Raw genomic sequence first — 14,509 nt, 5'->3', positions numbered from 1 at the left:
TGAACGTAAACATTTGAATTTCTCATACTAAGTCATATGTACCATACGGCGATTAGTGTCTTAAGAAAATATATTACCCATGGGTAAAAGTTGTAGAAAAATAGTATACAATTGCGTGTATAATTTAAAGAAATAGAAGCCAATATCGTATTAAAAAAAATCATTTCAGTAATTTCTTTCTGAGTCAGATTTTATGCATTTTTGTTTTATAGGATCGCTTTTTTAAAGAATGGTAAAATTCAAGATATTCATTTGAGAAATTTAGTATGTTTTGTATAAAACAAATACCTACAGATAATGTAACAAAGTATATACATACATAGTTCAAAAATACATATTAGCATAAATCATATTCCATATTAGCTCAAGTCTCCATTTATTAAGATACATATAATATTTGCAGTGTGGTAAAGAACACAGTTTAAATACTCAAATCGTCTATTGATAAACTTAAATTGGTAGAATTAACTTAATTCTATCAAAATATCATATCTCTGTTAAGGATTTTTAGCAATTTTTGTTCTATGTGAGCGCTTTTCTTAAGAAACGGTCATAGTCACTATATACAGTTAGAGTAAACTTAGTATGTTCTTTATAAAACTTAATACTCACAGATAATATAAGAAATTCAGTACTCAGCTTCTACAATATATTCGTTTGAGTCGAATTTTGATTTGTTTTGTAAAATATTTGTATTTCTTTCTACATTACGACCAAAAGCGCAAATGATATGTCTAAATACACTATTAACCAACTTAGAATAGTAAAGGTAGTTTAATTACTTATAATCATAACTGCATAAAATGCAATATGTAAGCGAAGAATGTAGAAACGAAACCAACTTTATGTTTAAAGTGAGAATGTTATATATGCAGGGGCGGCTCGTCTTTTGGGTCCACGGGGGTCAGGCCCACCAGTAACTGAAATGAATTATTCGATACAATTTATATTAAAAAGTTTTAAATATACAATTGTAAGCAAGCAATTTTTAAATTGACATCCATCATTTAAACAGTTAATATTTACTTAAACGCAATAATTTAACTTGAGAATAGCGGTGACAGTGCGGCACGACGTGTCACTGCAAACGTATTATGTATACCGCTGTTAGAGCCAGTAATCTCTGGGCCCAAAACTCAGTACATTTCTTTGGCGCGTTTGTAAGCTATGAAAGCCAGGCCAACGCTATGGCGCAAAGAGCCGGCTGATGCGGGCCCATTTGCATACAATTTCATAATTTTATTGCAGTAATCCTAGATACTATTAAACGTTTTTTACTTATTTACGGTATTTGCCTTTTAAATTAATAATTATAGCTAAATTATTCGTCACATAATAATAAATTGAAAAAAATATTTTTCTTGTTTTAAGGTTTTTAAAACCCTTAGGCCAGTTTCACACGTGCCGGATGGATTCACCTGGCACCGGGCCAGCGCCGTTTACAAAGCTTTCACACGTGGCCGGTCTCTGGCCGGTTTCTTCTCAACCCGACCTATACCCCGTCAACTGATGCCAGTCATTTAGGATTAACGGCTTCACAAAAGTCCTTCCACGCATTTCCCGCTAGGATTTTATTTTTGTATGTATTTTACTAAGATAATTAAAAGAGATTATATTAATATAATTAAAATTTTGCTATTGCCTAAGCACGAGGAATATATTTAATAATTTTATTACAAGATAACCACAATCACTGTCAATGGCCCGGTTCATGTTTAAGTTTTACCTCCACCACACTCAACCCGGTACTCGGCGCCGGACAGTAGTAGTGAGCGCGGCCGGCGACAACCCGGCACGTCTGAAATGGTAGGTACTAGCCCATACAACACCATCCCCACCACACGACGCCGGCCCGGTGCCGGGTGAATCCATCTGGCGCGTGTGAAACCGGCCTAAGGGGTATGACTTCGCAGCCAGTAAGACGCCATTGGAAATTGGTAATAATTTATTATATAATATTATATATATTGCGACAAACTATGGTAGGCGAGTATCGTTTTTCTCCGAGCAGTGGTGGAGAACGAGGGTTCCCGGATGCTTCTACCGGCTTCCTCAGGTCGTGTGTAAGCCGAGTTCGGCTCATTAGAGATCCTAGCACTTGAGCACATGCTTCCCATCGACAAAGGGCCGATAGTCCAAGTGCAGTCTCAACCTGGGTCGTCCTTATGGACGACTGCGGTTAGTAACCCGGTCCGGAGCTACTGATGGTCTCCCGATTTATCTTTTATTGGATACGACGGAGTAAGGATGTATCCGGTGGGGGAAAAGCCAACGGGCAGGTCGCGTTCAGCTGTCATTGTTTCTCTAGGAAGAGATGTGTCTTATGGTAGCACGCTGTCGCGCTCGCGTGTTTGTTCTATGCTGCAAAAGGCAGACAGTGGTGGAGAAGCTGGCGGAGGGATGATGATGTCCAATAGATGGTCCTCTGAGATCTTGTAGTTGTGGCAGTTCCTCTCTGCTGTGATCGTCTCTGAAAGTCCCTCTCTCTTATCAAGTGTCTCGTCTCAGGCCGTCCCTCACCGTCTCTCACCATCTGCTCTCTCCTCATTGGAGACCAGCCTTAAGTATCAAGGGTTGCAAAGCTTGATCAAGCCAATTTTTGCATTCGTTTCTTCGACCGACAAAATAAGTCCACCCCTCTAGAAAGTGACATTTGCTTGATGGACATCCTTCGGAGGTCAAATGGTGTAACGGGAATATTATGACTTTACGGTCCTTTTTGTCGTCCACTGATATATTGTTTTTCGTGCCCGTTTCGCAACAAAGAAATATTATTTCAACGTAATAATTACGTGTTATTTATGTGAAACTATTTTTTTCTAGACGTAACGGGGTCCTTTTGTGTGGTCCATTTCTTTACACTCTTTTGTCAAGTTCATCCTTATTATGTCGTGATTACGGTAATTAAGAACCCCCTCCCTCGCATTGTAATTTTTAACACGTCTTATTGTTTAATAAAATAAATAAATACTGCCGTTAAGAGAATATGATGAAACCATTGATTCAAACAATTGAGGACTGTTTTCGGATATAGTTTTATATATAGCTACATTAGATAGTGTTTTAAACCATAAAATACGTCAAAAACCAAGAAAAATGTAATTTTAGACTTCATGTATAAAGTGTATTTAGAAGAAATTAAAAGTAATGTTGATAAGGCGACTTTTACTTCTTTGCAAGCAAACGAAACAACCGATGTGTAATATTTTGTTGTACGCAGCTCGTTATTATTTTGCGCTACTTATAATTCTCAACCAATTAAAAGGTTTCTGGCGTTTATTAATGTTCATTAGGACTGCTGTAAAACTTACGAATGTGAATTGAAATATTTTAATCTCAACGAAAAATTGATAGTGCAGTATTAACGAGCGGATTTAAATGAGCAATATAAAAAATAATTGTTCGATAAAACGAATTGTTTGTGCATTACTATTGAACAGATTAAAGTGTGAGCGAGCATTGGTCAGAACAGTGAACACCTTACATGCACAAACAATTCATTTTATGGAATAAATAATTTATTTGAATCCACGTACTTCTCAAAATAATTCCCTGTAAAATAGCATCCATTACGAAATGGAGTACAAAACCTAATGAAAGAAGTTTATCCCAATGCTCATTATATTCACCGAATTTAATTTTTTTAATTGAAAAACACAAATTAAAAAATCAATACATAAAGGAAATAATCACATTTATTTATTATATATTATAAATAATATACATTCTATGTACATACATCTCAAAACGATACTTATTAGGTTAATATAGGTATTACATACATATTTATAAATTATATTTTACATTGGGAATGGTTAATCGTTGGTGTCATGGCTAGTGGATAACCTAATAACTAATTTCAAATTTAGTTGGCACCAAAATTAGACATATTTACATTGTAATATTTGCATATCTATCTCATTAAAGATTATAAAGACACTGAGTCTACTATAGATTGGTTCTATTCTATATTTATATATTTAATTTTAATAAATAAAATAATTAAAAGGAGCAAATTAATACATGTATATAAAAATACACACATTGTCGACTTGTAACCCAAATAATAAGTTTTGGAATTATAATTAGTCTTAAAACATTTTTTTTACTAAAAAGTAAATTTGAACCGGTTTTTAAAATGGTATTTCTTATGATTAAAACATATATTTCTCTTAAAAGTATAATAAATTCTACATAAATCTTTAAGATATTTGAAGTGAAATCAACTTTTGACTTAAATAATATAATTTATTATTTTCTAAAATAGTTTCATCATAAAATATTACTTAGAAGTAAATTAGGTTGAATTTTTTTTCAGTTTTACTTATATTTGTAAGTTAGATTTTAGTTAAATTAAAATTAAAGAATAATTAATTACACGGTAAACTAAGTCGACAATATATAATAGCTCTACGGTGGTACTCTCTAAGATACACAAATAGTTTTATTAGAATGATTAGATTCACAATACCACTTGATGGAATGGATTTGGGGTTAATGTCTAAAAATAAACATAAAGCAAAATGCCATTGATTGGCAATATTTGCTAATAAAAAATACTTTTGATTGTCCCAACACAATATAATTCACAACATTATGTTGCTGAATGTACAACTTAATACTAGAGTATTTACAAGACTGTGACACTAAGCACAGATAAGATTATAGTAATACGATATAATAGAGATGTTGAAAATTGTAGATAGTTTGATAGAAAAGTTATAAATTTTAATAAAGAGATACCTATACATTTTTACTAATATTTAAATATTATTGCGCTTTATACACTTTTCCCCCGTTTGTTTTAAATGTACAATTTCACAAATCGATGAATTCTATCGCTACATAAATACAACTTATTACTAAGTTAATCTATTTTAAGACAATATAATTTTGGTTTTAAATTCGTATTGTTTAGAAACACGTGCTATTTGGTACATTAAAGATACATAGGCATCGGAGTAATGTTTCATTAAAGTGTAAGTTTGTAAATTTAAGTACATATTCTATAAAATTATTAGAAATATAGATTCTAAAGCTTATTTTATATGTCACGTAATATTTAAGCATGGTTCCATAATAATAAAAATAGCTATTAAAAAATATAATTGATAATCACAGTTTTAAAGAAATTCTTAGTTACGTTAGTGTTCACTATGATTATAGATACAATTCTCACTCTAAGGTATTATTATTATAACATGCATAAGAAGATTTTGTCTATTTTTAAAATAGGACAATAAGACTTTAGTAAAATATTTTGAGTTATACAATTGGTCCATTACTAATACACATATTGAAAATTTAGTATTAGGTTTATAAATCAATTTTAGTATTTTTTCTTAGATGCAAAAACATTTGCATATTTTAAGGAACGGGCAGTGGTATCTATAATAGGACGCCAAAGACTACATGTAAATATGTATTTACAAGACGTGCGGTTGTCGTGCTGGCTGTCGAGAAAGCTAAGTGATGCTTTACACTCGTGTTTCAATTTATAACGTAAATGAATGTTTTACATAACCTCACAAATTATAGTTAATAAGCTAGATGAAGAGGAGCTGCATATTATAATATGTACATTGACAGAGTAGATAAAACAGAGCCAAATTGAACATACTACTATAACTAAAAAGCTACAAAAACAATTTACTAATATCAAAGAATCGTTTGTAGATACGTCAACCGAAAAAAGGTAGGTCATACGCTGCACCAAACTCTTAGAAGCTTAAGATCACAAAAATTAGTAGCATGTGCTTAAACATCATAAAAATAATCAAGAAGATCGAAATGAAAAGCAGAAAAAATACTAAAACTTAAATCTATCCGCCTATTAAAATAAATTATATCGATTAATATCACAATATTAAATTTATATTATCAATTTAATATGTATCTATATTTTTTTAACAAATAAATATAAACTGAAGTCATGCTGGAATTTAAAGACTTACAGCATAAAATATGAAGTTATTATATTTATAAATAGCAATATTCTTGTTATGAGTGAAATGGTAAACAGCACAAGAGTGATATTTATAATATAGCAAGTATTAAATTTGCACTATTATATTCCATAAAGATAAGTTAATTTGTCAAATATTATCTATAAATATAATATGTACTGTTGAAAATCTATTTCTTAATATCAAAATTAGAATGTTTGTTATATTATTTTTAGATCAAAGTTTCTGTAAATTGTAGCTTGATTTTAATAATATCTTGGCACTTATGTTAGATTATATTCGCCAAATCTGAAAAATATACAATATTAATATTTTTTATGTACTAAAATAAAGTTAAAGTAGCTTTAAAGCGTGTTGTACTAATAGTTCAAAGATTCACAAAAACGGAAATATTAATATCTATTCTGTGATATATCAAAATAAGCATCGTTTTCAATACCACGTTCTATACAATTTTACATTAAAATACAATATATAATTTACAGTCAAATTACATAAGATTTTTTGTTTCATAACGTTGGAGATCTTGGTCCTTTATTCTAATGGCTTTCGTGGATATGCTTACGATCTACGTGGCTCTAACTTTTGGGACATGTTCGTTAACACCCTTTGATTATCGATGGCTCTCAAACAGCAAATGTATGCCCGTACGTCCGAGTCATTCTTTTGCGATGGAGCCTCTAAAACTATTACAAAATCAATTAGTGCTGAGTACGATCATATAAATCTAAGTCTTCTTACCTAAATGTCGACTCCGGCAATATCGAATAGTGCGCATAGTTTGAGCCAGCATATGCATCTTTTCAAAGTTAACTAAGCCATTCAATGAGTTTTTGTTTCCTTCGTGAGTAAAAGTCATATCCTTTAATAATAATGGCATGAACGGAACAACCGGTGGTTGCATTTTTCCAACACTAAGTCTAAAAATATAGTACGAGCATTAATTATATCGTGATTCAATCAGAATCTATTACAGGTGGGATAATATAAACTTTTCAACAGTATCAAAAGTATTATTATGTGATATATAAAGCATGAATAAGTAGTATTAGTATATTTATTTAGCTATTATAATTGATTGTTTATATACTAAACAAATTTAATCAAAACATAATATAAAAAATACTTTATCTATGTACAGCTTAATTTATTATTAAATACTTATTGAAATACTCTGGTAGAGTACGCTCGGGATAAGGATGCCGGTTTGTTATTGTGTGCGTGTACATGTATATTTTTATTTTTTTCGATTAAATTAAGACCATCGTGGCCTAACAGGTTACCCCAATGCGCCACGATGGTCGAAAGCAAATATGAGAGGGGGAAGTGATGTAGTGCGTACTTCGTCGTCTCGCTTTCTCTTTTAAGGGCAGTCGCTGATTCGTCAACGCTGGTATTCGTCATTAAAGTGCAGTGTGGCACAGAAGTTCGATCTTCTCTAGTGATTTATTTTAAATAATTTTGTGTTGATATTGGTTTAACCCAGATATGCCCACTGTCCCATGGGTAGGTCACTAAACTCGTGCCACTGGTTTTTATTTATAAATGAAATTTTAAGAGAACAAAATTTCTTGGGCATATCTGGGTTAATTGATATCAAGGCTTCAAATATACACTGTAAGTTATTCGTTCTCTTACCCGTGGATTAAAATATTTTAATTATTTTTCCATTAATCCGTACGTTGTTGGTTTTTTTACACTATTCTCTATAAGGCTTAACAAAGTTATTATTCTTATCGTTGCGCCAATGATAATTTTTTAATTTATTTAATGAATTCTAATGATTTAATAGAGTCGTGGAGCAATTAAACAATCTGCGAATAATTTCTTTCCCCATTTTATATCTTTTTGCTTATGAAGAATAGCTAAAGACTTCATTATTTTTTTGACTTGAAAGATTTTGAATTTTGCAAATATTAAATTAATGACATCAATGTCTGATTTCTTCGATTATATAATATATTTTTAATTGTCCGTTGAAATTTCCAACTTAGCTCAGATGTATGTATGTTAAATAAACATATATTTTCTTTTAAAATCAAAAAATTAAATATTCTGAGCAAAATTGTTTTGAGCCACACACTTCACGTACACAATAACAAACCGGAATCCTTATCCCGAGCGTACTCTAACATATTATTTTCTAACTTATATATAAATACTAAAACATTCATCATCAATATTTCTAGAACATCCAATCTATCAATCATAGTAAATCTATTTTTATTTAAAACTAATCTTATTGTCATATTTTGTAATTTTTACATCATTAAAAAAATAAAAATCAACTAATGATCAATCCACGTTATCTGTAGCATATTGTAGATTAACTTTAACCTTTTATACTGTTTCAGCTTAGTAATTTCTATGATTAAACTAAGTATATTCATTATTTTATGTACGATTACTGAAATGGTACTATACAAAATAAGTTGTCTATCACATGTAAAAATTGGTTTTATGTCGCTTGAATACTATACCTATAAGCTCTATGATTCCTACTCGGATCTATAAGCGATTCAAATTCAGTGTACATCTTGCAAAACTTAGACGGTAATTTTTCCCATGTCTGGGTCAGTCGACTCACTGCCATATTGCTAAGGCCCATTACGATAGCAAAGAATGCATTTAGGTTCTGATATTCTTTGCAACTACAAGAAAAGAATTTTTAATAAAAATATATTATGCTATATTTACATATTTAGAAGTAGACTTACTAAGCTGCTAATTTGATCATCTTTCTCAATATTGAAACTCTTTTACTGAGCGACGAAGTCATCAGAATCTCCGTCGCCACCCAATATTGTATCTCGTTGAACCTCCTCAAAAACACGTCCAAATTAGCGGTGATTTGGTTGAAGTGGTGTCTTCCAAATGTGTGGTATATCAACTCGTGCTCGTGAACACACCAAAATAGATCCCAGTCAAACAATGTCATGTAATAGGCTAAATCTTTTGTGCTGAATGCCTCGATGTCCATATCCATACCCTGTGTAGCTACTTCTTGTTCGGCTAAGCAGGTCTATAACAAAATACAATTTTCAAGAGTAGAGATTATTCTATCAAAAGCCTTAAAAAACTAAAGAACTCCGATGCTCAGAATATGTTGATAAAAACTATGATTTTCTCACCAATGCGTCCAAATGATCCTTCGGAGCAACAAATATCCTTCCGTTCAAACTGAGCGACGTAGGAATGCTTATATCTTTATCGTTTATAGGTATCCTTTCACCGGTCGATTTCACTTCTACCAAAACCAGCTCATCGTTCGGTCTCATTTTTAATTTATCAGCAGCTGAGACTTTGATAGTTTCCGCTGTCGTATTCACGGGAAATTTCAAAGTGCAGTAAGTATGATCGGCACAATATACCCTAAAGATGACTAAAGATAACGGTTCCACTATTAATTAAATACACTGGCATAAATATTTTTTTGATAATAACTATAAGCATACTTTCATCATCTGGATTGATTACATTCCTAGAATCAATGGAAGCTCCGCTGAAGATACTTATCGGCTGTCCGCAGGGCGGAAGTTTCCACTTTTGACCGCTCCTCAATTTCCGTTCTTCTTGTCTTCTCCTCAATTGTGACATGACGTGATGCATTAAACCAGCTTCTTCTTCTAAGCAGCTCCACTCAATACAATCAGCTTCAACTTCTCCAGCAAGTTCCTAAAAATCACATTTATTAAAAAAAATATTGCTTCAATGCTTTGAAATATAGATATAGTATATTTTATTACTTCTATGAATTCAGAAGCAGTTTGATCATCTGAAACTGCTTGCCTGTTTGCACTTATCCATCTGTAAACAAAATGAACTACTCGCTTCTTGCTCGCCAGAACAAATTCTCTATCTTGATTGGTAGAATCCGTCCGATAAGTATAACAATATGTAAGGAAATATCAAAGATGTAGCGACTCATGATACATAAATAACCAAAATGGAACACCTGGGAAACTTCAGACTATATCTGAAGTACCGACAACTTCAGGATGGGGACCTAACGACGTACACTTTGATTCTCAAAGTTTATTCTTTTGTGTTTGACCATCTAACTGAAAACGTCTCATCCAAAACGGGCGTCAACTTAAAAGTTGATGATTTTAATTTCTTGATTTAAGATAATATGCCACTTGCATCAAATTAACGAAAAATATATAAAAGTGCTTAAATTCCATCCATATAACTAGATTACAGATGTGCAATGGAACGCGACTGATTGTGAAAGCACTAAAAATTCATGTGGCATATAAAAATAAAATAGTGTGTTTCTTGTTAATACCTAGCAATTTACCCTTTCGCTTCAAGTGACTTCAATTTCCATTTCTTCCTATCCATTTAAGTATATATAAATATACCATGTTTTTCACTCAGACAAATTGTTTTTAAAATTACTATTGGGCAGTCCTAATAGGGATAGAGGGAAGAATTAGAGTGATGTAACCCTAAAACAGTGGTGGTTTTTCTCTCTCGGAGAAGAATCACCGTTTTAACTATATATTAAAAAGGATATTGTTTTGATAGTTCAATTGTGAGTCTATTCGTTGGCATAAACACAATATGTGTTAGTAGAAAGTCGTCTAGGAACGGATCGGAAGCCGAAGCTTGATCTCTACCGTCCAATCTCGTTTCTAATAGATGTTCCAGCATTTTCTCAGGCGTTCCAGCCATGACGGTGTATCTAAAAGTAAATTAGCAAATGTTTTATGATTGCTTATCTTATAGAATATGTTAATTAAGAGCATATATACTTACTTGAAATGAGAGAACGTTTGCTTATGAGACGAACTGATTTTCTCCAAGACTAAAACGTCTTCTCCGTGCTCTTTCAACCTCACCGTGTTAGCTTCAACTCCTCTCAGTACACGATTAAAGTCTTCTTTATCTACGCGTAGAAAGTGACAGTTGCTCTCTCGGAGGACGATAGTTGCAGCTCTGAAATGTGATAATTATTGACTTAGATTTGCTTATAAAACTAATTTTATCTTACATTGAGTAACGGAGTCATTAATTTGTTACATTACATATTCCAATGTTGAATGTATTGAATACATTAGGATGATGCTTGTCTTGTTACATTGGATTTACAATAATAATAATACTGTACAACACGTTTGTCACAAAGATATGATAATTCGATTATTTATTTTATATATTACTAATTTATTATATACTAATTTTAACGTTAGTCGCTTGAAGGTACTCTTCTTCATAATGTTGTTTTTAATTATTCTGTGTGCAGTTCCGTTTGGGTGTCTCGTGGAATAAATGCAGTATTGATGTAAGCGTTTTCCATAAAATGAGTTTCGGAGACCAACAAGACGTTTATTTTGCGTTGTTCGAGAAATTTTTATTTCTTGTGTGTGTTGCGATAAACCGTTGGCGTTCCATACGGAAATGTGTAGTAAGACGGTCATTTTGCAATTTTACAAATAACTACTATTAGTAGGTTGAGCATAGTACTCATTTCTTGCATTAGCTCTTTAAACATTGTTTTTATTTCGGATAAGCAATTGTTTCTTCTAATATCTCGATCGGTTCTATATATGATATCAATATTTTGGGTATCTTATATTTTTCACAATTTTTTTTAATGTGCAAGGTTTGACAAAATACACAAACATAAACTTAAAACACAAAGTAGAGTGGATTATTTTAATGTTAAAGATTGGACTTTACATTATTATTATTATTATAAAAATTATTATATAATTTTTCAAAGTTGAAAATACAAAATTCTTCTACTAAAATTTGCAAAATCAGTATTTTTTAATAAAATGCTAATTTATTGTATATATTAGCAAAAAAATACAGCAAAGTGTATTAGCTCAAAATTCAAAGTTGTCAGGATCACTCATTGAACGAAAGACTAAATTTGTCGCGATTGCTCGTTAAAAGCAAAATCAAATTGATTGCTATAGTATTTGTCACGCTGTCGTTATAAAAGCGCACGTGCCGGTCGCATATTTGGTCGGATTAGGGCCACTAAAAAATTATTTCATTGGTAATACACAAATATGAATGTATAATACCAGTGAAAATATATTTCAGTGTATATATATAAATTTCTACTAGTAATAATATAATTTCACTGACAGGTGCTAGTGCAATTATATGCTGTTTTAAACTGTCATTTGATATTAAAAAGGATTTAACCCGAGTTATTAAAGACAACTGATTATCGGAATAATGCCCTTTTTCGATAAAAATGTTTTTTATGTTTTTCAAAACTATATATCGCAATTTCGTTTTAAGAAATAATTGTATGGCGACAAACCACCTGTTTATGCCAAAATGTTCAAACCTAAACCAATTAACAAAACCCAGCTTGCCCTAATGTAAGTTCTAATACTAGTTAAGTTTAACAACTTTCATTAATTTAAATCGCTGAGGTTGGGTTTTGGTTTGAACAGCAAGTGGACGTTTCGCAACTGTCAAATTAAGTTACGACAGCAGGGTGAGCAAAGCCTGGTTAATGCCAAAAGTTTCACTGGTATTTATTAGTGAAATTATAATTCAGTTGCTTGATACATTTTCATTAGTTGAGTTAGCCGAATTATATTTAGTCTAGTAAAAATATAATGCCACTGAGAAATTCATCTATACAAATATAAAAGACAGGCAATAAAAATGAATGCACTGTCCATACAAATGCCAACAAAGTATGTGGAATGTGTCTAGCAGAATTACAAGTACGCACTTACAACGCTGCCAAATCTCCAGCTGTTGTCCCCTGAAGGATTGCATCGGACAGGCGGTCAAGAGTAGGAAAGAACAAAACGCATCCCTTAAACCCCAAAATAGTATATAAGAGCGAACATAGCATACTCGTGACACATCCATCATTATTACAACTTGAGATACACAAGAGTTCACTGTACTTGCTCAAGTGAAGCTACGCCTGGTCATGAGCGAGTAGGTAGTAGAAATTAACAATCGTAAGAGAAACAAACCGTCATTACTTTTTTAATTTTTGAAAATGTGCAACGATAAAAAAAAATATTTCGCTTTTACAAAATATTTTTTTCCGAGCAAAAAAGTTATTTGTCTCCTTACTATTGCTGTCGCGAGAAAAACGAAAATGCGAGATTCGCATTTTATTATAACTATCGATCTCGATCACGCACTTACTGTTTCGCTCATCATTGTAACCTATTATTATTTTTATCACAACGTACCCTGTAATATCATTTTGATTTATCGACTCATACACAACATTTTCGTATAAATAACTTTTAACAACGAAATATATTTAATCACGTATTCCGGGAACGTTTTTTTTTCCACTCCAACTCTTCTACATGTATACATAATATTATATTACACGTGAAACGTCTTACCTAGGAGCGTCGTTTATCAAAGCCAATTTTCCGAAATCGTCGCCTTCATGTAGCGTAGTCACAGTACCTTTTCCGTGGATGACTACATCCACGGAACCCCTGACTATTATGTACCAGGACCTTCCCTCGTCTCCTTGGTGAAATACTGAAAGCAAATTGAATTAAGTATTATACATTTCACAGCACAAATGTAATACGCACCGATACGCGCGTGAAATGAAATACACTGCTTGCGAGCAATGTGACGGAAAACATTATAGAGGACATAACTAGTTTTTCGTGTGGCAACAAAATAGGGGCGAAATCGAAATTGAAATTTGATTTAAGGCCACAAATGAAATTGGAATGGATTTGCGGATATAACAGTTTATTTTTGAAAATGGAAGAGGAGTAGGCAAGGATAAATTATTTGACTATGTTAACATAACATAAAAAATAGTATTCTAACTTTCTGTGTTGGACATTTTTATCTTAAAGCAAATAACCATTATACAATAATATAAATATGTAAGAGTGAACGGATTATATACATTTAAGAATAAATAAAATATTATAAAATAGTAATGCATCCTCATTCAACTAGAATTTATTTAATTTAGTTGTGAGGTAAAGGTATATTTTTGAAGAAGAAAAACAATTAAAATATAAAGAGCTAGAGAAATGTAAATAAAACAATATTTTACGAACGGATTCTCAAAACTTGAAAAAGTAAAGAACTGATATTTAACACTGACTATAATCACACTTTCACGCTAAACTTTACACGGACAGACACTACGACTATTTATGGCTATTGAGTCATTATGGCGGACCACTTTTGAGGATATTATCTCTTCAAATCGCTCAAAATGATAACATGCAAAAGATAGATTTATCTGAAAAAGTTTAGAATTTTTTTAAGCGAAATAAATAGATAGAGTGATCCTTATTTAATATTATAAGCTGTGTATGAATACTTACAGACTGTGCTAGGTTGAGGATGTGCTTCAAATACGATGGCAGCACAAAGTTCTCTTTTAACCGAAGTGGACAAATGAGCTAAGGCTGGAACTCTCAATAATTCTTCATAAACTGCTTCTAGTTCATCCGGAGTGCGCTCGTGACTCCTGTTAAATAAATTTTATACACTTACTTTTTTATATTTACTTCATGGTGGTAGTAATTGTGAATTTTCAAATTTTTTTTGGTTCTCGAGAT

The 14,509-nt window shown here is 31.9% G+C and overlaps 1 protein-coding gene across 2 annotated transcripts in view; it reads right to left on the bottom strand.

Moving 5' to 3' along the window:
- Positions 1-3,677: 3,677 nt before the first annotated feature.
- Epac (Exchange protein directly activated by cAMP) overlaps positions 3,678-14,509 on the bottom strand; it is a 244,133-nt gene continuing 233,301 nt past the window's right edge. For both annotated transcript variants that reach the window (XM_088185580.1, XM_088185581.1), the window contains 11 exons: positions 14,273-14,418; positions 13,313-13,457; positions 10,728-10,907; positions 10,486-10,653; positions 9,713-9,851; positions 9,422-9,641; positions 9,098-9,348; positions 8,684-8,988; positions 8,447-8,617; positions 6,708-6,886; positions 3,678-6,652 (listed from right to left, as the gene is read on the bottom strand). In XM_088185580.1, the coding sequence (XP_088041706.1) occupies positions 6,528-6,652; positions 6,708-6,886; positions 8,447-8,617; positions 8,684-8,988; positions 9,098-9,348; positions 9,422-9,641; positions 9,713-9,851; positions 10,486-10,653; positions 10,728-10,907; positions 13,313-13,457; positions 14,273-14,418 (2,029 nt within the window). In that variant the 3' untranslated portion in view covers positions 3,678-6,527. The remainder of the gene's footprint in view (positions 6,653-6,707; positions 6,887-8,446; positions 8,618-8,683; positions 8,989-9,097; positions 9,349-9,421; positions 9,642-9,712; positions 9,852-10,485; positions 10,654-10,727; positions 10,908-13,312; positions 13,458-14,272; positions 14,419-14,509) is intronic.

The sequence above is a fragment of the Plectrocnemia conspersa genome, unplaced genomic scaffold, assembly GCF_051122295.1.
Source record: "Plectrocnemia conspersa isolate PC_06_02 unplaced genomic scaffold, ASM5112229v1 ptg000005l, whole genome shotgun sequence".
NCBI classification, from domain to species: domain Eukaryota; kingdom Metazoa; phylum Arthropoda; class Insecta; order Trichoptera; family Polycentropodidae; genus Plectrocnemia; species Plectrocnemia conspersa.
Note: the sequence above shows the minus strand (reverse complement) of the source record. Positions and strands in the feature narration are given on the sequence as shown.